At 40.7% G+C, this 26,576-nt stretch overlaps 1 protein-coding gene across 4 annotated transcripts in view; it reads left to right on the forward strand.

The window, feature by feature from the left end:
* The first annotated feature begins 1,362 nt into the window (after positions 1 to 1,362).
* The window catches only part of CCDC25 (coiled-coil domain containing 25), a 34,320-nt gene continuing 9,106 nt past the window's right edge, over positions 1,363 to 26,576 (forward strand). The window contains exons 1-7 of one of the 4 annotated variants that reach the window (XM_043890913.1): positions 1,363 to 1,492; positions 6,853 to 6,900; positions 9,953 to 9,992; positions 13,398 to 13,449; positions 19,033 to 19,108; positions 23,067 to 23,170; positions 23,381 to 23,583. In XM_043890913.1, coding sequence (XP_043746848.1) covers positions 1,465 to 1,492; positions 6,853 to 6,900; positions 9,953 to 9,992; positions 13,398 to 13,449; positions 19,033 to 19,108; positions 23,067 to 23,170; positions 23,381 to 23,583 — 551 coding nt within the window. In that variant the 5' untranslated portion in view covers positions 1,363 to 1,464. Of the gene's footprint in view, positions 1,493 to 6,852; positions 6,941 to 8,057; positions 8,080 to 9,952; positions 9,993 to 13,397; positions 13,450 to 19,032; positions 19,109 to 23,066; positions 23,171 to 23,380; positions 23,584 to 26,576 lie in introns of those variants that run through there. The other 3 variants (XM_043890914.1, XM_043890915.1, XM_043890916.1) reach the window with 3 other exon arrangements.

Raw genomic sequence — 26,576 nt, forward strand, 5'->3', positions numbered from 1 at the left:
CTCTCCTCTTTCACTTTCATCAAGAGGCTTTTTAGTTCCTCTTCACTTTCTGCCATAAGGGTGACGTCATCTGCATATCTGAGGTGATTGATATTTCTCCCGGCAATCTTGATTCCAGCTTGTGCTTCTTCCAGCCCAGCGTTTCTCATGAGGTACTCTGCATATAAGTTAAATAAGCAGGGTGACAATATACAGCCTTGACGTACTCCTTTTCCTATTTGGAACCAGTCTGTTGTTCCACGTCCAGTTCTAACTGTTGCTTCCTGACCTGCATATAGGTTTCTCAAGAGGCAGGTCAGGTAGTCTGGTATTCCCATCTCCTTCAGAATTTTCCACAGTTTATTGTGATCGACACAGTCGAAGGCTTTGGCATAGTCAATAAAGCAGAAATAGATGTTTTTCTGGAACTCTCTTGCTTTTTTGATGATCCAGCAGATATAGGCAATTTGATCTCTGGTTCCTCTGCCTTTTCTAAAACCAGCTTGAACATCTGGAAGTTCTTGGTTCACGTATTGCTGAAGCCTGGCTTGGAGAATTTTGTTATTAGCTACTGTTATCTTTGTGTACCAGCTCCGAGTACACTCCCTGGCACATTTCTTAGTTCTAAAAAATTTTAGTTAAGTGATGCGCTTAACTTCACATAATAAGATAATATAAATAATCAGGTTAAAGCGAAGTGCTGTTGGGAACTGAGTCAGATCATTCCCACTTTACAGCCGGAAGATCTGAGGTTCCCTCAGTCTCGTAGGTAACAGATGGCAGATCTTGGATTTAAAGGTAGAACAGTACAAGTCCAAACGCAGAGAGGCATATTGCCTCCGGTGAAACTCACTTATTCTAGCGTGTTCACCACGTCCTAAACCTTTCACACCTATTAACTTACTAAACCCCGGCAAAATAACCTGTAATTAACCGCTCCACTCATCCTCATTTTGCAGCTAAGTGCAGCAACCTAAAATGCCCAACAAGTGATGGAGCTAGAATGAGAATAGTGGAGGAATTTGGGTTCATTCAAAATTTAATGAGCTTCTATACTAAGTTCCAAGTACCGTGATTAGTTTAGTGAAAGCGTAGCGGTGAAGAAGGCAGGTTTCTACTTTTGAGGAGCCCAGATGCGGGTGAAAAGGGGCAAAGGAAACCAACTTGATAGCCCACAGGGTGTAGGTTCTAAAAATAAAGCCAGGCAATGGCATTTTTCTCTTTAGTTCCCCCGCTTCGTTTTCCACCCACCAATCCTCCTTCCTCCATCCTCTTTCCTTTGACCCCCAAGTAAGGGCGCGCCAACACCTCCTCCACGGCCAAATTAAGATGGCGCCGGCGACCGGCGTTATGACGCGACCTGACGTCAGCCGGAAGTGCGTGGAGCAGTTCCGGGAAACGCGGCCTCCGCGCTTCCGGTATCCTGAGCTTCCAGGTTTGAATCTTGCTGCTGGGCGCTCTAATTGTCCCACCGCCGCTGGGATCATGGTGTTCTACTTCACCAGTAGTAGCGGTGAGTGGTCGCCGAAACCTTCCGGGTCCCTACCTCGACTGTGGGGCTCCGAAGCCGAGACCTCGAGGCCACCGCTAGCCTGGTCCTTAAGTGCCTTCTCGGCAGTGGGTGCTTCTTCGCTCGTCCTGATGGTTTCTCCACCGTGTCCGTCCCAGTCCTCCCAGTGTGCCTCCTCGTCAGTGCCTGGTTGGCGGGGAGGGGGCGTAGAGGGACCATCCTCTGTGCTCTCTTTGACTCCGGGCGATCTTCTTTTCCCTCAATCAGAAAGACCTGTCGCTACCTGGAATTAGGCAGTTTGTGGACTTATTCACCCTACCATCGTGAAGTCTTCTCTTCCCCACCCACCCCCGTCACATTTAATCTTGCTGCTCTTTGGTAAGAAGGGAGACACCTGCCAACAATTCTACCTTACAGAAAGTGCGCTTTACCCTTCCGGGAAAGGGCTATTGGGTTTGGATGCTACCGAAAGACTCTGGAGTGGCGAGACAGCCACTCATTGGGCAGAGTTAATGTCCCAGATTTTGAAAAGTGACATGATAGTTTCTGATTTGTCTTTGGCAGGCAAGAAAAGGGTGTGTTTAGTTCCCAGGAACTGCTGTGTCTTCGTTTCTCTGCTTATATTTTTCTCTTTGCCTTAAATCAATCCCCCAGTTAGCTGCTTCTCCCCAGAGACAGCTCTCGCCTATCTTTTCCAAATGCCTTTCCTTCCTTGTTCCCACCCCAGGATTGCTTAGGTATATCTCTTGGGGGAATCCCCTTAACACAATGCATACTTTCAGCATTGCACTTATCATATGATGTTAAACTTTTGTCTGCTTGAGATAGAGTGTAAGCCCGTTGAGGGCAGGTTCAGGACCTCCTTGTTCCACTAGCATAATGCCTGGCTCTTAATAGTAACTCAATAAATACTGAATAAATGAATGCTATTTTTTTGACTTATAGCAGGACTCTATTCTATTGCTACTCTCTGCCTCCTTGGTAAAGGTGAGATTTAAGTGAAACTAACAACATGGTGGTTATGTGGGTGGGAACAGGGTGGTACTTGCTCTTTAGATTTGAGAAAGTTGAAGCCCAGGAAAGTTGTAACTCACAGAGCCCCTCCTCTGCTACTCCATCACACTGTCACATCTCATTTTTCTCAATAGTTTAGGCTTCCACAGTGTGCTATAAGCTATTTCTCTGTTTCTGTGTGCTCGGTTTTTTTTTTTTATCCATATTATTAAAATTGCTAGAAACAAAATTCAAACTAGCCTGAAAATCATTATAGGCTCCTAATTGCATTTTTATCTGCTGTCCTGTTCTGCCCCTCTGTCATAATATAACCGAAGCATCTTTTTGTAGCTTCCCCACTCACGGGAGTCCTTGACAACATAGTTATCCATACAAGTCCAACAATGGAATGACAAATATAGGCAGGGCATGTTGTTGTCTTTCTTTAGTTGCTAACTCATGTCTGACTCTTTGAGACTCTATATATAGACTATATATATAGATATATATATATATAGACTATATATATAGGCTCTGCCTATAGCCCGCCAGGCTCCTCTTCCCAGGCAAGAATACTGGGGTAGGTTGCCATTTCCTTCTCCAGGGGATCTTCCCTGACCCAGGATCTCCCCTGACTCCTGCATTGGCAGGTGGATTCTTTAGTAAGCCACCTGGGAAGCCCGAGGCAGGACTTATAGGTACTAAACGTATTTTACACAGGCTACGTTTTTCTCCTTAAAGCGATTCTAAATTCTTTGAGTGCCAGCCATAAACACGGAGATGCCCCTAATAGAGCAGAGGGCTTCAGCTGGTTTGTGGGTTATTTTTTTCTCATTGGCTTCCATGGCAGCATCAGAACTGCTTCTTGTCGGAAAAATGTTTGGCCTCTTAAGTCTAATAAACCTACAATTGTGCAGCTTTTAAAATTGCAGAGTAATATAGTAGTAAAATTTTTTACATATTCCAGTACAGAAAACAGTTTGAACATACAGAATCTTAAGGAAATGACTTTGTATAGATAGCCAAGCTTTTCAATCAACTGATGGTTTACTGCAAAAAAAAAAAAACCTTAAAAAAAATGGGCTGGAAATCGCAATAGAAAATTTTTGCCTTCTCTTTTAAAATTAGTATCTCTGACTAAAATCTGCTTATTCTTTCATGCTCCCATAATAGATTAAGGAAACATTAACTTTGCTGTATTTTCAGTGTCGCATTCAAGACCCTCTGATTTATGGATTCCTGCACATGTTAGTGCATTAAGCACGTTAAGTTCACTTATGTTTTTAGTACCTTTTACCAGTGTCCATCTCAATATAGATGGTTCTGTAAATTATGAAATTATCACAACGCCTCAGAAGTTGGGTTGATTGCTACATGTGAGTCAGGAATCTTCAAGAAAACTAGTTCTCATACTAATCACATTATTTGGGTGAGTTACAAGAGTACTAGAATAATTCAGTTTACTCTTCCTTTATCCCTCTAACATGGAAAAGGAAAGTCGCTCACTTGTGTCAAGGAGACAACAACTAAAGTTGAGTTAGCAACTAAAGAAAGACTCTTTGTGACCCCATGGGCTCTACAGTCCATGGAAGTCTCTAGGCCAGAATACTGGAGTGGGTAGCCTTTCCCTTCTTCAGGGGATCCTCCAAACCCAGGGATCGAACCCAGGTCTCCCACAGTGCAAGCGGATCCTTTACCAGCTGAGCCACAAGGGAAGCCCAAGAATACTTGAGTGGGTAGCCTATCCCTTTTCCGGGGCGGGGGGCGAGGGGGGGGTCTTCCCGACCTAAGAATCGAACCAGGGTCTCCTGCATTACAGGTAGATTCTTTACCAACTGAGCTATCAGGGAAGCCGTGGAGGAGAGCTTAATTCAGACTTCTTACTCAGAAGTCATGCTCCTTTTTAAAAGAAATTTTATTTTCTATTTTAACATTTCAGTCTTTCAGAAAAGTTACAGGAATATTAAAAGATTTCCTTTATAGCCTTCTCTCAGATTCCCCAAATTCTAACATTTTACCACATATGCCTTATCTCCTTTTCCCTTTCTTCTTTTCCTTTTTCTACTTTTTCCATCTCCCCTTACCCCACTCTCTCTCTCTCTCTCTGCACACGCACACACACACACACACACACACTCACAGGTTTTTTTTTTTTTTTCCTGAACCATCTTTAAGTTTTGTCTTACCCCTAAATACCTCAGGGTATTTTTCTTAAAATCAAGGATATTCTGTTATCAAAAGGCACTGTTCATTATCCAAATTAGGAAATTAACATTGCAGCAATACTATTACCTAATCAGCAACTTTTATCCAGTTTTCATCAGTGTCCTAGTAATGAATTTATCACAAAAGAAAGCTGCAAATCAATTGTTGCATTCTCTTGTCATTCATTGCTCTCTGGAGTCTTCTGATCTGGAGCAATTGCTCAGTCTTTGTCTCTCATGACACTGTCTGTTGAAAAATTATTCTGTAGAATGCCTCTCAGTTTGGGGTTGTAGCAGTTATGTTATTAACCACCTCATTTTATAGGTCCGCCATCCATCATCTGTCATTCTCTTGGCAGGAGTTTAGCTAGCTTGCCCTGCAGAGACAGCTGTGTTTACTTCAGTCATCTCAAAAAAAACCACCTTTTTTCTGATTACAAAACCCATCTAAACATTTTGTAAGCAAGTAGGTAAGGTCACTGTTAACAGTTAAACATATATATATATCCTTCCATAGTATAAAGAAAATGGGTGTGTATATTAGAAACATATATGTAAGCATGTTTATATGTACAATTTTTTTTAACTGATTGAATCTTACTATTCATAGATAACACAGAAATACTGTTCTGCTAGTTATTCACCTACTCTTTCTTTTTAATGGATCCATGGCATTTTGTTTGTGTGTTCTATAGTTCTTAATTAACGCCTGTTTAGTTTGTATGAAGAGCTTCATTGCTTGAAGAAGTGTTAATTAGTAGGGTATGTACTCTTAGTGGTGACATTATAGGATCAAAAGGGTGTACAAATACAATAGCGCCCCAAGTGAACATCTGAAACACTTTTTAGTTGTATTCCTGCAGTTGGTGTTTGTCCAGTGCTGTGCAAAGGGCTTATCAGGATAATACAATACTTAATTACAGACAGATCTCTCTGTCAATTAGTCAATACAAACATTCTCTCCTTTCAAACTTCTCTCTACTACTTCCAAGTAATATGGATGGTAGTCATCATAACTACTCACTGAAGGAATTGGGAGTCTTCTGTTCCCAAGAAGGGCAACTATGCTTGATCATTTAAGGAGCTTTTCATTCGGAAAGTACAGGCAACCCTGAATTTATGAATCTACAAATGAAAGAGTTCAGAGGTCCACTTAATAGAGTAGTTCCAGCTCTTGGAGCGACAGCCAGCAGACCACCTAGCCCAGCCTTAACACCTGTCAGCCAGGCTTTGTAGACAGAGACCCAGTGGCTGTTAATTCAGGAGTCTAGATCCAAACGGGGTCTAAAAGATTTTGGTAGACTTGCTCAAAAACTCAGGACCCAGTTAGGATTTCAATTACAAAACCTAACTGATTGCAGATGGAGGAGCCCACAGCAAAACACACTAGCTCAGGAAAGCCAATGTCATTTCTAAGGTAAGCCATACCCAGAATATCCAGTTTGATTTAGGGTAGGAGTTCCTAACACTGACTTCACATTAGAAATCATTATAAAAATAGATCTTTAAAAAAAAAAAAAATCCCCAGAGATTTGGATTTGATTGGTTTTAAGGGGAGCTGGGGTAAAATTAGGTGATTCTATAAACAGGGTTCAGGATCACTGATGAGAAGCTTGAGAGCCATGTTTCCCCTGAATGTGGTAGGGAGCCAGGTATGATTTGCAGCACCCTGGAATGCAACTAAATCAAATCATGAAAGATAAACCTTACCTAGGTATAGGAACCTGTTTTTAAATGGTTGAGGTGATGAGTTTGAGTGGTTTTTTTGGGGGGAAAAAAAAATACATATATATATATATATTTTTTTTTTTGAAGAAGGCAAAAGTAGATGATGGAACTGGAATTGCATTGTGCTACCTCCCTGAGAAAGTAGGAAAGCAGCCATTTTTAAGAGGGTTGGTCAACGTTTTACAGATGGTCAGTATTTTAGACTTTGTAAGCCACATACAGTCTCTCTAGCTTATTCTTCTTTATTTTGCTTCTTTCAACCCTTTAAAAATGTAAGAATCATTCTGAGCTCAAGGGCTGTCCAAAAACAAGGCTGGATTTGGCCTACCAGCCATGTTTTGCCAACCTGTCATAAGCATTTGTCCCTTGTTTTTCCCACCAAATAGGTGTGTCTGTAATGATGTTACCTAACTATGTCTTATTTTTGTTTTGTCTTAGTTAACTCGTCTGCTTACACTATTTACATGGGAAAGGATAAATATGAAAGTAAGTTTTCAAAAGCATTTGATTTTGAAATTTCCAGCAGGTAAGTGTTAATTGCTTTTTCTCTCCATGGTTTGTTGGATGGGTTTTCAGTTAACTACTGTAACCCATTAGAAGGAATTCCAAATGATTAATTTTCTTATAATGTAGTTGTATCAAGTGATAATTGAGAGAATTAGACCATTTGTTGCTGATTAGGAACTTACATAGTTTTGTGGTATCATTTGATTTAGGGGTGATAGGAATCAGAAGTTAACCTTTGCTAGTTTTTGTCAAATAAAAATAATCTGTGGCTTGGACTTTTGCAAAGATCCTTTTCTGTATATTTTTACCTCATCTGAGAAACATATCTTGGTTTTTTTGAGGCAGAAGATGGTTCTCTTTGAGTTGACGTGTGAACAGTGTTTTGAAACTTTCTTGACCACTCTCACATATGTATCTTTATCTATATATATATATATATATATACACACACATATATCACATAAAATGTATATAACATTATAAATATGGTGTGATAGTTATATAACTATATTATAAATCAGATCTATACAACAGTTTTGAACCCTGCTATAATCTTAAGTAGACCCAGTATAAGCAAGACTGTCATATCCTAGCCAAGAGAAAAAAACCATAACTCATTTTTAATAATAGTTTTTTCCTTATAATGAATTTATGTCATTGACTCTGGGTGTGACTTGATGGAGAAGCAGTGTGCAATGTATTAAAACTTGAGTTTTATATTTCTCCTTGTAATCCATGAATGTCCTGGGTAAATTTTCTCATAGCATCCTCCTGATGAACATAACTGAGGATGCTGCTGATACCTCCCTGTATTACACTGAGCAATAAGGCACAGTTACATCTCCTGCAGTTTGCTGAAACTCATGTTCACCAAGTCGGTAATGCCATCCAACCATCTCATCCTCTGTTGTCCTCTTCTCCTCCTGCCCTCAAGGTTTCCCAGCATCAGAATCTTTTCTAATAAGTTGACTCTTCACATCAGGTGGCCAAAGTATTGGAGCTTCAGCTTCAGCATCTGTCCTTCCAATGATTATTCAGGGTTGATTTCCTTTAGAATTGACCAGTTTGATCTCCTTGCAGTCCAAGGGACTCTGCAAGAGTCTTCTCCAGCACCACAGTTTGAAAGCATCAATTCTTGAAGAAGTGTTAATTAGTAGGGTATGTACTCTTAGTGGTGACATTATAGGATCAAAAGGGTGTACAAATACAATAGCGCCCCAAGTGAACATCTGAAACACTTTTTAGTTGTATTCCTGCAGTTGGTGTTTGTCCAGTGCTGTGCGAAGGGCTTATCAGGATAATACAATACTTAATTACAGACAGATCTCTCTGTCAATTAGTCAATACAAACATTCTCTCCTTTCAAACTTCTCTCTACTACTTCCAAGTAATATGGATTGTGGAATCCTTTAAACCTCCGTTGTAGGAATTTCTTCCTATAGATATAAATCTAGATACAGAGTTTATGCCTACAGATGTAAATTTAGATTCTACCCGGACCTCATTGGAGTGGTGTTTCACTGTTGTTAAAGTATATGTAGGAAAAAAAATCTGTTGTGTAGAACATTTTTTCCCTAGGTACTTTTAGAGTCATCCACTCTCCTAGTCTGCTGTTAAAATGGTATTACATTTTTCAGGTGCTATGTTCTCTACTGTGCCTAGCTCTTCACATTTACTTCTAATAGTCTTGACGACTTCTGACAAAGGACTGGATAGAACAAAAAGGAATTTTAAGTTGGACAGTTTACTTTCACTAAAAAAAGCTTTCTGATATGTTCCTTATTAGCCAGCAGGTGTCACCAGGGAGCCAGACATTGCCCAAATGAAAGAGGTTTTTATAATTTCCTTTTTCTCATCTTTCTGATTACTTGTTGGAGGTTTGCTCAACTTTCTACTTGCACTTACAGAAAACTCTTCAGAAAACTCAAGGTGTATGCATTTGTTTAAAATGCCCTCATCAGAGAGGGTACTCTTATCATCTTTTTGCTTTTCTGGACAATAAATACCTCATTCAAGTTAGATAGATTATACTTGAGTACATTTTATTTTATTTTATTGTTTTACTTGAGTACATTTTAAATCATCATATGTGAATCACTTTGTTCACCTTTTTTTATCTTTATGTCTACTATCAATACCAAGTAATGCTTCTGTATTAAACATAATTAGTTACTAATTATTGATGTGATTCATTGGAGGTATATATTGAAATAAAATATGTACACACGGGAATTCCCTGGCAGTCTATTGGTTCGGTCTCTGCACTTTGACTGTCGTGGCCCGTGGCCCAGTCCCTGGTGGGGAACTGAGATCCCACAAGCCATGTGGTATGGCTAAAATTAAAACAATAAAAAAAACTTACAATTTAAACAAATACTTAACCTTTGTTCACTTCACCTTTTGAACAAATACTTCATGATTATAATTGTCCAGTTGTAAAAACTATTAAAAGTGTTTTTTAAAAAAAGGTTAAGTGAAATACACTAAAGTTTACTGTAAGTTGGGAAGGGAAAAAATACCAGTCTTTTCTACAGAACTTTTTCTGTCTCTTAATGAAGAAAAGAGTAATTCAAAGAGGCTTTGATGATGGAAAATTCAAAAAAAAATTTTTTGAACAGTTTCATTTTATTTAAAAATTATTTATTTTTTATTGAAGTATAGTTGATTTAAAACATTACTTTAGGGAATTCCCTGACAGTCCAGGGTTAGGACTCAGCACTTTCATTGCCAGAGCCTGGGTTCAGTTGCTGGTTGAGGAGCTAAGATCCTGCAAGCTGTATGGCATAGCCAAAAAAAAAAAAAACAAAGAACCAAAGAATAATTTAAAAACTGAGTTAAAATTTTAAGAATAAATATTATATTAGTTTCATATGTACAACATAGTGATTAGGTATTTTTATAGATTGTACTGCATTTAAAATTCTTACAAAGTAATAAAATTTAAAGTTATTAAGGCTGTATCTCTCTGTGCTGAACCGTATATCGTGTTTCTTATTTGTTTCCTTTTCTTTGTTCTCTTCTGTCTCTGCAGATGAAGATCTGATCAAGTATGGCTGGCCTGAAGATATTTGGTAGGTAACAAATTTTGGTTCTGCTCTTTACAGATCATTATTTACTTTCTGAGACTTGGCCAACCGCCTGACTCCTGTGATTAAAACTAGAACTCATGGTTTGCCATTTGTTTATGACTGTTCAGTGGTAAGATGCTGACCACCAGCTCCTTTCACTTATAAGTCCCACGTTAGCTGGGAAGGAGGTCTCAGAGATGGACCTCAGGCCTGACTGCAAAGGTCTTCGGAACATAGGCTTGCTTTTACCGCCTGTGTGTCTCCTCAGAGTAGGTGGCTGAGACCACCACAATGAAGCCCCAGAGATCTCCAGATCTGTCATGCAAGAGATAAGAATGATTATATCTGTTATGTAGTTACCTGCTGTAAGGTTTGGGGCAGACATACCTGCAGAGATGATTACATATTCAGATGCACTATGAAAGGCAATTCACAACAGCCTTTTACCTGACATTAAAAGAAAAAAAGTGGGTGGAAGAGAAATTTCCAACATTCAGCCTACATCTCATGTATTATGACTTGGGTTTTTCATTTCATTAAGGTTGACTCTTTCCTGGAATGCACTTACCGAACTGGTGTCTACAGATGCTCGATACCCATTTCAACACTCTTAATATTAATAATCTTGAGATTTAATGTCTTGTTGGAAGTGATCGACTAGTACTTCCAGAAGCTATTCGAGGTCTGATATGAGCTGGCATAGCCCTAAATTTCAAGACCTGTTCCAGTTCATAAACTGTCAATTCTGGAAACATTCTGAGGCATGTGAAAAATGAATGAGTTGATCTGCATTCCAGGGCAGATTTTCAGCCTGGGTCACCTTGACGTAGACTCTGGAACTGAACCTCTGGGAATGTCAACATCTGAGTTTATACTAGGAAACCTCCTACAGCGCTTGGAAGCAAAGAATTTTTCTAGGATTAAATGAGAATGGAACTGAACTCATTTTTTTTTAAGATTTTTTTTTCTTTTTTCTTTTCTGATGTGGACCATTTTTAAAGTATTGAATTTGTTGAAATATTGCTTCTGTTTTATGTTTTTGGTTTTTCTGGCCATGAGGCATGTGGGATCTAGCTCCCCAACCAGGAATCAAACCTGTACCCCCTGTATTGGAAATGCAGAGTCTTAACCACTGGGCCACCATGAAAGTCCCTAAATTCTTTTTAAACAAAGGAAAATAAAGTGTGCGTTTACTGCCTCCAGACTCCCTAATGAGTAATATATCCAGAGACCCCACTTGAAGAAGTAAAATTACCCAGCCTTGGGTGCTCTGCTTCTCTACAGTCTCAGGTTAGGGATCTCACATATTCAAGTGTCTAGTCTCTGTATTCAGTGAAGGGTGATAGTGATTAATCAGGGAGAGGAAAGTAACCGGGAGAGAGAGAACTAGGGAACTAGTTGGGCATAATTTAAATTTGGAGTGAGCATTTGGGACGTTTGTTAAGGAAGCTTGCTCCAAATAGTTTACAGAGCTGACTTTTTGTTTGTTTTACACTTCAACCAAAGCCCTGAATATCCATACATTTCCCCTGCCCTTTGCAGAGGTGTACCTACAAGCCTGAAGTTCATGTAGATCAGCAGTGGTATTCCTCTGTGTGTTTTAGTACTTTGACTGCCTATATTTGAACCCAGTATATATGTATGTTGAACTATTTATGTATTTCTCTTGACAAAATTCCACATCAGGGACCTTTAAGGGAAGTCAGAATATAGTCAAGCTACTGTGGGTATGTAGAAAAGAGTTGTTGTAAGTAGAGAACTTTAAATTGGAATGGGAGAAGTTTTCTCAATTGAGCTTGCTTACAAATGGGGTATTTTTCTAATATCCTGAAACAGGGTAGTGAGATATCATTTCTAGATTTTCAAGAAGCTTATTTTCTGGCTGGACAGTGCCGAGCAGAAGGAGAAAATCAGTAGGAATCTCTTACATGAGAATGCAAATGACTAAGTGAACCTGAAGAGGAACAATAAACCAAGATGTTGTGTTCATTTCTGGCTGTCAGTATTTGTGAGGAGCAAGACCTAGAGTCATCAGAGTCTGCCAAAAAATGTGTAAAACTTTTGTAGTCAAAGTCACTAGCAAGATGCTTAATCTTTTTAAAGAGGGCATTACAAACAGCATAATCTTGACCTTTATATAGAATCACACTGTCTACATCTTGGACTGGGTATAAATGTGTAGCCATTTTCAGTTCTAAAAAAATCCTTTAATGCTAATAAAATATCTAGAGAAATACATAAGGGGCTATGATGTTGCCCCCTTAAAATTTTACTGAACATTCTTCAGTCTTGAAAGGAAAGGACTAAGGAACAGAAAACTGAAGTTAACAGAATCAGGAGTGACAGCTGTGTGTTACCATTGTTTGCTAGCATTCTGAAGTCATCTTTGGGTGTTGGGAAGAGAGATCCACCTCACTTGGTGATTTCTAAAGGTGAATAACTTAAAATTCCCAAATGTTGGGTTACATGAAAAAAGGACATTTTTAAAAGATTTGATTAAATTAATGGATGATAGAGCCTTAATGAAAGGTAAATGCAGGACTTAGGGAGTGAGAGGGCATTCTGATATTTTTAGAACAACATCATAAAGGGCAGTAGCCATGCTTTCCCAGGAATTGAGTATTAGTGTCATTGTTAGATGTAAGGCTGGATGAATTGGGTTTTGGAGTTTTCTTGGTTTTGTTTTTTCTTTTTAAATTTATTTTTACTGGAGTATAGTTGCTGGATGAATTGCTAGTCTGACCCCTAATGGGAGGTGGTCCACTTACTGCTTCAGTCCTTACCTGACTCTTCTGTCTCTGATTGACATTCTCTTTGGATTGTTTTGCTATTGCTTGAAACTCAGGATGTCCCAAACCAGACCTCTCATCCTTCCCAGGCTGATGAGTGGGCTCCCTCATCCACTGTAAGGATGAGGCTCCCTCTCCAGCTGTGAGGTGTGTCTGTCAGTGGCCCTGCAGGTTGCCCAGGCTTGCAGCCCTGGAGTCTTGATGACTTCTTTCATTCCCTTCTCTTCTCTCCTAAAATTCCTTTCCCATGTTTGCTGTACATCCCATGCTTCAGCCTGGGACCCTCCAGATCTCAGTTCACTAGTGAATCCTTGGGTCACTGATAGCTCTTTTTCACTTGAAAAGTCACACTTCCCTGGGCATTTCATGTTCGTCACCTCCGGTGCTCATCTCGGCACTTAGCCTTGCACAGCTGCAGAACTCTTCATGATTTTCTCACCTCTCCCAGCTGAAAGTGAGGCCTTCGGAGGTGGTTGGCTGTGTTTTCTGCTCACCGTGGTGCTCAGCATGCAATAGGCAACTGAATTCATATTTTTGGATTGGAGTGCTTTCAACGCAGGTGACCTGAGGAGATGGTTATCTTGTACCTCTTGCTAAAAGTGGTTTTCATTCTTTGTAGGTTTCATGTGGACAAACTTTCTTCGGCTCATGTGTACCTTCGATTGCATAAGGTAATTGGATTTAAACATGGATTCAAAATTTTTTAGTGGTGAGCATCCTGCCTTTCCTGTGTCTTTTTTTTTTTTTTAATAAATTGCTTAGAGTAATAAATATGTACAAAAGTCTACAAACTAGCAGATGAAGAGATGTCTTCCCCTCACCTAGGAAATCACGAAGGGCAAGTCTGGTAAGGAGGTTTGGAAGGGGAACACAGCACGTACTTTCCGGCTAGAAGCACTGTCTTGTCCTGCCAGCTGAGGTGGCTGTATGTCACCCCTGCTGTCTCTCCCTGTCCTTTCAGTTGACACTGCTGGACTTGCTGTCTTCTGGGGAGATCGCATTGTGGTTCCTTTTTCTCAGACTGGTGATTCTCCTGTCTTACCAAGGGACATGTCCCTGTTAGCCGGGGCTTCTTCAGGAGGTTTAAAACAGCATTATCATAGTAAAGGGAAGAGATTCCATGTTCCCCAGTCACATAAAACCGTTTTTCTAATCTGTCTTTATATCCATATATTTTGTACAGTTGAATCACAGGGTACAGATAATTGTTGTGTGTGTTGCTTTTTTATATATGTGTTTGGGGATGATTTTAGATGTACAGAAAAGTTGCAGAGGTGGCACAAGCTCCCGTCCATGCATGTCCAGCTTTCCCCATTGCCCACATCTTCCATGGCCATGGTAGATCTGTCAGAACTCAGGAACCACGGTGCAGCTCTGTTCAGTAACCTCGGGGCTCTGTCTCCATTTCTACAGTGTTTCCGTTCACGTGCTTTTTCTGCTGCAGTATCTGGTCCAGGATCCCACACTGCGGTCTGGTTGTCGCGTCTGCCTGGTCTCTGGCCTGCGACAGTTTCTCACTCTTTCTCTGTTTGTCATGACCTTGACAGTTTGGGAAATACCACTCAGGTCGTTTATGGAATGGCGCTCTGTTTCCCAGACTAGACTGGAGTTATGGGTTTAGGGAAAGAACAGCACAGAGGTGGAGTGCTCTCACCCCATCATGTCAGGGGTACGTCTGTTCACAGGACTTAGCACTAATGCTGTCAACCTTGGTCTCCTGGCCAGGGTAATGTTTGCCGGGTTTTTCCACCAGAGAGTTGCATTTCTCCCCATTTCCATACTTCATTATTTGGAAGCAAGTCACTGAGCCCATCCTGTACTGAGGCAGGGAGAGGATGGAATTAAGTCCCATGTCCTAGAGTCGGGAGTATCTGCATGTATTGTTTGGAATTCTTCTGTAAAGGTTTGTCTCTTCCCCGCGTGTGTTTGTTTTAGTCATTTAATTATGTCAGTATGGACTGTGGCATTTTGTGGCTAAAATTGTGCCTGCTTTGACTCTCCCACCTCTGCTCCTGTGTTCCTCTGACATGCTCCTGTCGTTTTGGTTTTGGAGCCCTTCCTTACTTTCTGATACTGCTAGATGCTCCAGGCTCATGTGTTTTCCCTGCTCCAGCCCTAGAATCAGTCATTTCTCCAAAGAACCTTGGTTCTTTTACTGAGAAATGGTATTTAGAAACCAAGACCTGGACTCTGGGAGTGCTCATTGCTACTGGAGTGGCATTGCTTCTAGGCCCTCTCACGTGACAGAGCGAGGAAATATGTACACATATATATTAACCCATGTTGGTAATTTGTGTGAATAATTGTTTCTGTACCTATAGTAAGCGAAACATGAGCTCCTACTGATGTCTCTGGTGAATCCATTACTCCGGGGGCCTTTCTCTCCTTCCTTCCTTGCTCCTTTATTATTACTTCCTTCTTAGACAATGGGAAAGCAGACCTGGCTCCCACCATCCACCATCATTTGCTTATTTGAATCCAATCTATGTGGAAGTGGTTTCAGATTTGGTGACTTGTATACTCAATAAGAAACAACTTTGTCAGCTAAAGTACAGTGTTTATGTGCAATTATTTTTGGTTTCTGCCTTACAGTTTCCATTCAAAATGCTGTTTTTCAAAGTTATTTGTAAGCTGCTTTCTCCCCCATGCCTTTCATTGATATTTGTCATGCACTTAGATTCTTTCATCTCAGTTTGCATTCCTCCTTGGCATCCCCTCGTTGTTTGTATTACGTGACCGTATAATTTTTATATTTATTGTTTTGACTGGCTGCTTCGAGTTGACAGTATGCCACAGTTAATTTGAAAGCTCCCTGTCAGAATATAAGTTGTTTACAGCATTCAGTATTATGAAACCCCAACAAGAAATATTTTTTATGAACTATTTTTTTTTCTTTTGATTTTTTTTAAGCATATTATTGGGTCAAAAGATATAAATATTTTAGTGACTCCTTTTATGCCAGATTGCCCTTTGAAAATACTGTGCTGGTTTAAAATGCTACCTAATATGTATAGGTTTTTCCAAAAACATTTTGGGGTTTTATAACTTAAGAGCAACCTTTTGACTATTTTTAATAAATAAAAAATGATATTCATCATGCTGATAATATTTACTTCTCAGTGTACTAACCAGATAAAACATGCTAGCCCACCTTTACTTATTCTGCTTGTGTTTTTGAGAACAGTATTGTAAAAAAGAAAAAAAAATAAGACGTTTGTGAACTCTGTGCTGGAACAAAATTCTGAATTTTCCTAGGCAACTTCTTGCCATTCTGAAACTATTTTAAGTTTAGAGAAAATAAAGAATGGTATTCCCAACTTTCCTTTCAGTTCAGATTAAGTTTTTTCCTTTGGATTCTGCTGTGTCAGAAAATGGAAATAATGGTGATAGTCCCAAGTTCACCTTACCACCAGTTAGTACTTGTCTGAACAGGAGTTCCGTTTCATTTTCTTTTGGAAGCCCATAATTGTGCTTGATAAAAATCTGTGCTCCTAAAGGAAATTCTACCTGGTTGATCTCCTGCAGTAAAGGCTATCAGTTCAGTTCAGTCGCTCAGTCATGTCCGACTCTTTGCAACCCCATGGACTGCAGCATGCCAGGCCCCCCTGTCCATCACCAACTCCCGGAGTTTACTCAAACTCATGTTCATTGAATCACTGATGCCATCCAACCATCTCATCCTCTGTCATCCCCTTCTCCTCGTGCCTTCACTCTTTCCCAGCATCAGGGTCTTTTCAAATGAGTCAGCTCTTCGCATCAGGTGGCCAAAGTATTGGAGTTTCTGCTTCAACATCAGTCCTTCCAATGAACATTCAGGACTGATTTCCTTTAGGATGGACTGGTTGGATCTCCTTGCAGTCCAAGGGACTCTTCAAGAGTTTTCTCCAACACCACAGTTCAAACGCATCAATTCTTCAGCACTCAGCTTTCTTTATAGTCCAACTCTCACTTCCATACATGACTACTGGTCATAAAAGTAAAGGCCATAATCCTTCATATTAATTAGTAGGTACCAAGTAAGCGTTGGAGATGCAGTGAGACTAAGTAATTCAGAACCTAGACTTGGGAGCTGGACTAGACTGGAGCTGGACTGCTGACTTCAAATCCTGGCTCTGCTCATACCGGCTATGCATCTCTGAGCAAGTTATTCAGCTGTAAAAGGGAGCTCACAGCCCCTGACTTACTGGGTCATTGTAAGGATTAAATGACCTAGCATGACTGAAGTTGTTTTTTTTTTTTTGGCTTCACAGGCAAGATCTTAGTTCCCTAATCAGGGATTGAACCCTTGCTCCCTGCATTCAGAGCTCAGAGTCTTAACCACTGGACCACCAGGGAGGTCCCAACTAAAGCATTTCTAATAGTGCCTGGCACTTGCTAAGTGCTATATGTGTTTATTCATTTTTGGTTTTTTTGGTCAAATTCAGGTGAATTCAACCCAGACTTTAAAGCTTATGGATATTCATCAAGTGTTTGGTTTTTTCTTTATGCTTCTTTGATTTTTTGAAAACCTATAGAAAAATCTCACTTATCAAGAGGTTTCTTATCTCATTAACACCAATGGCGCAAAGCCTACAGTCAAAATTTTGACCTTTACCTTAGACTCTCCATGCATTTTGTTTACTCTGACTTAATGCATAATACTAAGCCAAATGATTTTATTTTATTTGGTCTGCTCATTTTATTAGAAATAGCAAAACAAGAAGAGGGGATTGCTTTAGGAATAGCAGTAGCTCTAGGTAGTAAGGAGGACTGTTGGTACATAACCTGATATTAAGGGCCAAGACAACATTTCCACAAAAACTCCATAAGCACTGTACTCTGGGGCCAGTTGTTAGAGCTTGACTTTAGTCCTGGGTTCATCTCTGGGCTCTGACATTTACAAGACATGGAGGATCTTGGCCCAGTTACTAAACCTCAGTAAGCTTCATTTTCTTCATGGGTAAGGCGAGCATAATAATACTATCCATTTCATATGGCTATTTACTGAGTGTTCCTAGCATTCAAAAAGTGAATATTCCTAAAGTGGTTCCTAATTTGTACTTTAGTATTCATTTGATGTATTTAGTATAGGGTCAGTCAGCTTCTATGAATGTTAGAAGTCCCTGAAGGCATCATCATCACTATATTGTAGCCTAGTGTAGTGGTTGATATTCATGATGATGACATTGTGTTAATCAAGTTGGTAAATTCAGAATCCTGTATTTAAGTGAAGAAGTCTATTCACAGGATGAGATAGGGTTTAAGTACTTTCTGGTCAAAATTTAGGTATTTGAGAGAGTCCCATTTTGAAACATTAAGAGGAAAAAAAAATAAAAATAGAATAAACTTAATTTTTCAAATATTTAGGTAGATAAAACATTTCACTCTTAGACAGAAGTGCTTCTGTAATCCCATGCCTGACAGCCAGTGCTGAGCTGATTTCCACCAGCTCTTGCCTCTGACATGCTTTTGCTCCTTTGGAATGGCTTCGCTTATTCAGCTTTGACTTTGATACTGTATCTATAAAGTGAATGAATCGATATTTTTTTCTCCCTTATGGTGGAAGTTTATATGTCACACACCAGGAGCTTGGTTCCTGACTAAAGCTGAGGGTACATAACCTACCAGATGATTGAGACCCACAACTGTAAGATGCCTTGTGTGTGTGTGTGTGTTTTAGTCGCTCAGTCATGTCTGACTCTTTATGACTCCATGGACTGTAGCCCACCAGGCTCCTCTGTCCGTGGGATTCTCCAGGCAAGAATACTGGAGTGGGTTGCTATTCTCTTCTCCAGGGATCTTCCCAACCCAGGGATTGAACCCAAGTCTTCTGGATTGCAGACGGGTTCTTTACTGTCTGAGTCATCGGGGAAGCCCTTGAGAGGGATGGCTCTTGAGAGGGAGGGCATAGGGACCTCAGCTAAGAAATCTTCCCATTGTCAAAAACAGACATCACTTTTCCACAAGGTTTCTAAAAGTATGAATGAGAAGAAAGAGGAAAAAATTACTCAGACATAAAAATGCTTAATATTTTGGTGGTTTTCTTTTCATACCCTGTTTTTTATTTACCTATTAAGTGTCAGTATTTTCCATATTACTGCCTTCTCTTAAACATTTCCATAACTGACTTTATTTTTCAGTGTCTTGAAATACAGTTGAAGAGCCCCTTGCTTTTAATAAAATTGTGCCTAGTAAAGTAGCAAAGCCATATAAAAGTGCTCCAGTATTGCTCAGAAACAAGGTGATGAGCCATTTGGTTTATTTTTGTGTTTCAGGGAGAGAAAATAGAAGATATTCCAAAGGAGGTGTTGATGGACTGTGCCCATCTTGTGAAGGCCAATAGCATTCAAGGTCAGTTTTCCTAGAGGTGTTTTCAGAACTCACACACTTTGTGTCTGAAATGGATTACATCTTAGAGAACATGTTACTGACTTTGGCTTGAGTCTAGAGAATAACATGTATATAATATGCCTTTCCCCTGTTTTGTTAAGATGGCAATCTCGCTGCCTGTCAGAGAACTGAAGACTAATCTCCCCACCCCTCTAATGTTCATGGCCCATCTGAAGTCTTTTTTTTTTAACCCTGTTTTCTTTCCCTTGAATAGAAAGTTGTCTAGACTTGCCTACCCTTAAGGTTATTTGTGAAAAGACATTTGGAAATGTTATATTAAAAGCCAGGCGATAAATGTGTCTCAGGTCTTTATTTGTAATGCTGTTGCATATCTTTATATTCGTTATTTGTTATTGTTCTGTTGGCCAAAAACTTCTTTTGGGATTTTCCATAAGATGTTATAGAAAAATCCAAACGAACTTTTTGGCCAGCTCAATACATTCTAGAATTCAAGTCTCCCATTTGCTCTTTCCTGCGTTTTCTTTCTTCTCTCCTTACAGACTTTTTTCTCCCTATGCATATCAAATCCACTCTTGTTATCTCCCAGAGAATCTTAAATAATTGGTGTGGGGTGATACGTTAGAGTCAGTATTTTTATAGTGCTCTCCAGATGTTTCCAACGTGCAGAGTGTTGGGACACTTGGCCTCCGGGTTTTAAGTAGGACCTGTAATAATGGGCTTGGTGCCTGTTGAGTTCTACTGTACCAGATTTAACTTTTCAATGGTCAGTGTAGGTCAAGAAGGACAATTAATGGAGTGGAGGTGGCAGTTATAAAGGAGAGTAGGGAGATGGTGTTCTGCTAAGAAGGATTGAGCTGATAGACTAGATTTTAGTTGTAGGACATGGACCTAGATAGGGTTGAGGTAAGTTTGGGTTCATTTGAAGTTGAGGGCCGATCCAGAGTGTTGAGAAAAAATATGGTTTACATAGAAGATAAGCATGGGGCAGACACAGAGCTGACAGCAGGTCGCAGAGGTCGGTGATTACTGAGAAGAGCTGGAAATGAGCCCCTCCCCCACCTTTTAGCCTGCAGATCTCACACAGGCTGCTTTCCTGGGTCAGGGGCCTAGCCAAAGAAACCGGAAGTCTTGTCCTTGTCCTGTAGACCCGCTCATCTTCAGCTCCATAAATCATTAAATTGCAATTGATTTTAGGACATTCCATTTTTATGAGTAGAACCAAGCTCTTAAGATTCCCAGTTAAGATCTCTGGTTACTGAAATAAAAATAATAAAAATCGAGACTGTCATCATCCTCTTTCCTTGTGTGTTGCAACCTTTCACTGTTCTTGTCCCCTTCCCATACCTCTGGCTGGCAGACGCAACTTTGTTACAAGAGCAAAGAGCCCTGGCCTTGTTATTCTTGGCTGAGCCTCTTTCTCCTTAATCACTTTGTAGTTTACTAGTTCTAGAGAAAACAGAAAAGAGAAGTCGCTGGATCACTGAGTCCTTAACCTCCCCCTTCAGCCTGCCCCCGGGAAGGCTCACTCAGCAGAGGAAGGAGCTGAGCCCAGGCATCGCACTGTCAGGAGTTAAGAGCAATGGATGCTGAGGGCTGCCGAAGATTGTCTTTGCTGTGAGATCTGCTGAGTGCACTCCCTCTGTGTCACTGAGTCCTTAAAATATTCTCCTCCCTGGCTGACCACCTCCCATGCTGTTTGTCCTCACGGGATCTGGTCAGCCTCTTCTTTATTCACTTTATAATCTCTTGCCAGATTAAACTGTCTCAAAGCCTGGACACTTTCCATGACACCCCACACCTTGTCTATACGGTTAAGTCCAGACTTCCTAAGCTGGCATTTAAGCATCTCGGATCTGACCACAGACTCTGTTTTCCTTTGTGTATCTCACACTCCAGCCAAAGCAAATATCTGCTGTTTTCCCACCTTGTGCGGTTGCTTACATTGTTCCCTCTGCCCTCACTGTTATACTCCTGCTCAGCCATCACATGTCTGGATCCGAGCTAAAGCTGAGGGTGGACACAGTCGTTATAATAGAACAGCTAACGTTGAATGTTAATTACATGTCTGGCACTGTGCCAGAAACATTACACATTATTCGTTTGTCAACTCTACTGAATTAAGAAAGTTATTTTCATTTTATAGATGAGGAAGCCGAGATTAAACAATTAAGAATTAAGGAACTTAACCTCTCCTGTGGAATCTTTCCCTTTTTCCATCTTCGAGTGTCCTCTGCCCTCTCTGAATTGCCTTAGTGCTTTACCTATATCTTTCCAGTATCACCTGACAGCATCTCATTTTACTTGAGCTTATTTATCTGACTCAACAGAAATGAGTTTGAGCAAACTCCAGGAGATCGTGAAGGACAGGGAAACCTGGATCCTGCCGTTCATGGAGTTGCAAAGACTCAGACACAACTTAGTGGCTTAACAAAAAACAAATGTATTTATCTGTCCTCTTTTAATCTTAGAGGACAGGATCCATTGTGTGAGCCATGTTTCTATCTCCCACAGTGCCTTGCATATGGAGATTTTTTTTAACTTAATTTTGAAAAAAATTTCAAACCTGCAGAAAAGTTGCAAGAAAAATACAGCTCTCATCTGCCTTTCATTTAGAGTCAAGAGTTTTTCCATATTTGTTTGCTCTCTCCCTATGATATACTCAATGGTTTTTTTTTTCTTTTAGCTGAACCATTTGAAAGAATCATAGCCATCATGACCATTCAATGTGTCCTCAGAAGGACACTGCCTAAAGTAACTGTGTTAACAGTGATTAAATTCAGGAAATGTAACATGGGGAGAATACCGTTACCTGATAAAGAGACCATATGTAAGTTTTGTCAGTAGTCCCACTTCTGTCCCTTTATAGCATCTCTTTCCTGATCCAGGATCCTGTATTCTATTCTTGTCAGGTCTCTCTGGTCGCCTTTAATCTGGACACTTCTTTGTCTTTCAGGACTTTGACACTTTTAGAGTGGAGGCCACTTTGGGTTGGTGTGATGCTTCCTGTTCAGTAGGATCAAATTTTCTGGCAGGAATACTATGCAAGTGAGCTTCCTGTTCAGTAGGATCAAATTTTCTGGCAGGACTACTATGCAAGTGAAGCCTTGTGCATTACAGTCAGGAGGTACCTGCTGCCAGTTTACCTCATTTTTGGTGATGTTAACATTGATCGTTTAAATAGGGTTGTGTTCCCCAGACTTCCCCATTGTGTGTGATCATTGACTGTAAACACTGACATGTATCGCCGTCAAATTCAGAAGGGCCTTAGGGAGCACTGGACCAGTGACTAAACTGGGATTCTTAGAGCTGCCTGGGAGGCTGTTGGCACAGAGGGGCACATGAAGTGGGGGCGGTGAGGGCATAGGAGGCGTGAACGGGGTTCCTGGCACCCCTTTTATCCAGAGCATCTTTGCTTCGATTGCTTTGACATGTTTTCTTTGGTGAAAGACGTTCAGGAACACTACTAAACGGGTCCAGCTTCCTCATATTTCAGACAAGATTCCAGGAGCCATGGGGACTTTCCCCAAGTGAACCAGCTGGTTTGTGGTAATGCCGGGTAGGATCCTGTCTCCCGAATTCCTTTATCTTGCTGCTTAATCTTCATTAGGTCAAGGGCTCCTTTGAGAATCTGAGAAAACCTGTGTGGCCCTTTTCTCTTTAAAAACACATATAGTAAATGTTGTTCAACTTTAGAAAGCCTCAGAGTCCCTGAAGCTGATCTCTAGACCCCTGCTTTCCTTTGGAATACTTTAGCTTGAATTGTTTGTGGGCTTTACCATTTGTCTTTGTAGGGAGCTGCTTTTTTAAAAAGACAAAATATTTTGTGGTTTGAAATGCTCAGTGGCTCGTTCATTCTCACCCTTTTCCCCTGTTGGATTATGGTGACTTAATCATGGGTGTGGGCACTCATTGCCCGGTGTCCTCCTGCCCACATGCTGAGGACAGTTTCTCTTGGCAGGCTGCAAGATGAACAATGTTAATGTGGTGTACACCCCGTGGTCTAACCTGAAGAAGACAGCCGACATGGACGTGGGCCAGATTGGCTTTCACAGGCAGAAGGATGTGAGTGTGACGTCACCGGAAGGGGTGGCGCCCTCATGCTGAGGGGTGTCTTGGTGCTGAGGGGTCTCTGTCTCTACTGTCGAGGGATCCGCATGTCTGTTTCCTAAAGGGACTCCACCTGGGTGGTAGAGGAAAGCTTCTGCCCTATTCTGAGGGGGAGGGGAAAACCATAAAGACTTAAGTATCTTTTTTCCTACGTCTCCATCAAAGGTGAAAATTGTGACAGTAGAGAAGAAAGTGAATGAGATCCTGAACCGATTAGAAAAGACCAAAATGGAGCGGTTCCCAGACCTAGAGGCAGAGAAAGAATGCCGAGACCGTGAAGAGAGAAATGAGAAGAAAGCCCAGATTCAGGAAATGAAAAGGAGAGAAAAGGAAGAGATGAAAAAGAAGAGGGAGATGGACGAACTTAGGTATGCTGGAGCTAAGACACTTGCCTTGACCTTGGACAAGTCCTCACTGCTGACTTAATTGGGAATTAACCCTTAGGAATGGTAGATTTAATTTGTGATGCATGTACCGAAAAAGTTACTGATTCCTTTGGGAAGGGAATAGGATCCACCTGAGCTGTCTTGCCCTGTCCTGACCTGGTTTCCTTGGAATACTCTGGATTATTAGCAAGATTGTTTGGCCAGAATGGAGGTATTATGATCAAGTGCTGGTATTTATTTTTTATCGACATGCATGTGTCCCTGTTGGGAGTTCTGCTAAAAATAGGTTGCATGGTCTCATTTACAATACAGTATTCCAGTGAAAACCTCTGGAAGTGTTACCCCAGGTTATAATCAGCATGAGACAGATTATTGCAGAGACTTAAACATTCAATTTGCTGTAGAATTGTCTCTTTTGTGTTGTGAACGAAAGAACAATTAGCAACACCATCGGTTTCAAAATTGTGTGGAATTTTGAGTGATGCATGATTTAGACTAGTGTATTCTTTTTGTTTTCATTGTGCAGTGGGGTAAAAATAACATACTTTTTTGTGCTTTTACAAATCTACCATAATTTTGTTTAGAAACATAATACTATATGTTAGAAATATGAAAAAAAAGTGAAAGTGTTAGTCGCTCAGTCGTTTCCGACTCTTTGCCACCTTATGGCCTGTAGGGACCCCATGGAGTATCCAAGCAAGGATACTGGAGTGGGTTGCCATTCCCTTCTCCAGGGGATCTTCCCAACCCGGGGATCAAACCTGAGTCTCCTGCATTGCAGGCAGATGGTTTACCATCTGAGCAACCAGGGAAGCTCCCTTGATAATGTCACTTAATTTACTTATAATATTTAATAAGAAAGGTTAGCTAACATCTTTGGATACTTGTCATCTTCCCAACACTGTATTGTGCTTTGCTGCATTATCTCATTTAATCCTAGCAATAGCCATGTGAGGCAAATATTTTTTAGCATCTGCATTTTGTAGAAGAGGAAAATGAGAGACTGAGTAACTCACCGAGACATGCAGCTCATCTCAGTCTGCTTCTCAATCTCACACACACTGTTTCCACTCTCTTTTGCCCTCTGTTCAGCCTGTTTCAGAGTTTTAGTGAAACTCCAACAACAACCTCTAAGCTCAGATTTGTTTTATAACCTGTTGGTGCTAGTATCACTTTTAATTTCTGTCTTTGACTCTGACCCAAGAGATTGAATGCTATGCCTACAAAATCTTCTCATTCTAAAGCCTTTCACTTGCTTTTCTGACATGGAAAATACCATTAAATTTCACCAACGGTCGATTCATTTATTTGGACCATCTGCTAAGAAACGTCTAGTTTAATTGCTGTGATCGCTGAAGAAACTGATGTTTGAATCTTTGGGGAATTCTACAGATAGAGTGAGAAGACATTCTCACCTTGGACAGTACCCACAGTACTTCCAAACGGTTTCAGGGAGGAAGTCCTTCACAGCCTCATATCTTGGTGATGCCCAACTTCTTCCCAATTCTATTGCCATTCTTTAGACTCTAAACTCCCTTTTTCAACTTTCTGAACAAGAATGGCAATCAGCTTTTCATTTCTAATTTCTATCAGGAGAATAAAAAGGATGGAATTGCCATCGTATAGTCCAGATTCTTTAAGCTCTAATCAGGAGTCTATCCATCAGCCTCTAGCTCAGAACACAGCAAAACCCACGACCCAGAAGGCACCAGCTTCCTTCTCAGATGAAAAGAGCATCAATCCCTGAAGACAGAGCTCCATCTTGTTCTTGCAAATAAGTGCTTTACCTACCCTGTCGTCAGTGTGCAGAAATTCCAGTGATCTGATACTTGGAATAGGTCTACGTAAAGATCATCCTTTGAGGTAGTTTTCTTAAAGAAATATTTAGATTGTTGGGAGAGTGCCGAACTGTGAAGGCTAAGTGGTAGCAGTATATTTTGCTGTTGATAATTCGCTAAGTCATCTCTCTGCGACCCCATGGACTGCAGCACACCAGGCTTCCCTGTCCATCACCAGCTCCCGGAGTTTACTCAGACTCATGTCCATTGAGTCAAGGATGCCATCCAACCATCTCATCCTTTGTCGTCCCCTTCTCCTGCCCTCAATCTTTCCCAGTATCTATTCCCATGAAGTTTTAAATATATACTTTAGTTCAGTTCAGTCACTCAGTCGTGTCCGACTCTTTGCAACCCCATGGACTGCAGCACTTCAGACCTCCCTGTCCATCACCAACTCCCAGAGTTTACTCAAACTCATGTCCATTGAATCAGTGATGACATCCAACCATCTCATCCTCTGTTGTCACCTTCTCCTCCTGCCTTCAGTCTTTCCCAGCATCAGGGTCTTTTCCAGTGAGTCGGCTCTTTGCATCAGGTGGCCAAAGTATCAGAGCTTCAGCATCAGTCCTTCTATTAGCCATTTTATTAATTTACACAATAATGAAAAATTCCCCTTATTTAGTCTCCACATATTAATTCTCACTTACCATCTTGTTCATTAGCTCTTTAGACAGCTTTTTTGCCGACACTTGCCCTGTAGCTTAGCATCTAATGGGACTTTTGTGTAGAGAACCTTTGTGTAGGGTTACCTGTAGAGAGGAAGCCTTGAGTGACATGTTCCTTCCACCTGCTGTGCTGTAAGTCACACTTAGAGCAAGGATGCGGCAGAAGAAACAGCAGAGCTTCTGAAAGTAGTCGGAGCCTTAGAAGTGACCTTGCTTGGAAAGTGAGAGAAGCAGAACAGCTCTTGCTCAATTTTATGTGGATTTTGGAGAGGGCCTTCAAACAGGTACCTGTGAGTCTCCCAGGGGACACCATCGTTTATTGACACACTGGAGAGGAGTGTCTGCAGCTCCCCTGCAGTGTGTCCGAGTCAGTTTCATCTCCGTAGTTGGATTCCTCCTCATAGCCTGCCCACTGCTCTGTTAGAACCTTGCATAACTAACTTGGCTTTTGTGATATTGTAACAAACTTTTC

Source organism: Cervus elaphus, chromosome 29 (assembly GCF_910594005.1).
Source record: "Cervus elaphus chromosome 29, mCerEla1.1, whole genome shotgun sequence".
NCBI classification, from domain to species: domain Eukaryota; kingdom Metazoa; phylum Chordata; class Mammalia; order Artiodactyla; family Cervidae; genus Cervus; species Cervus elaphus.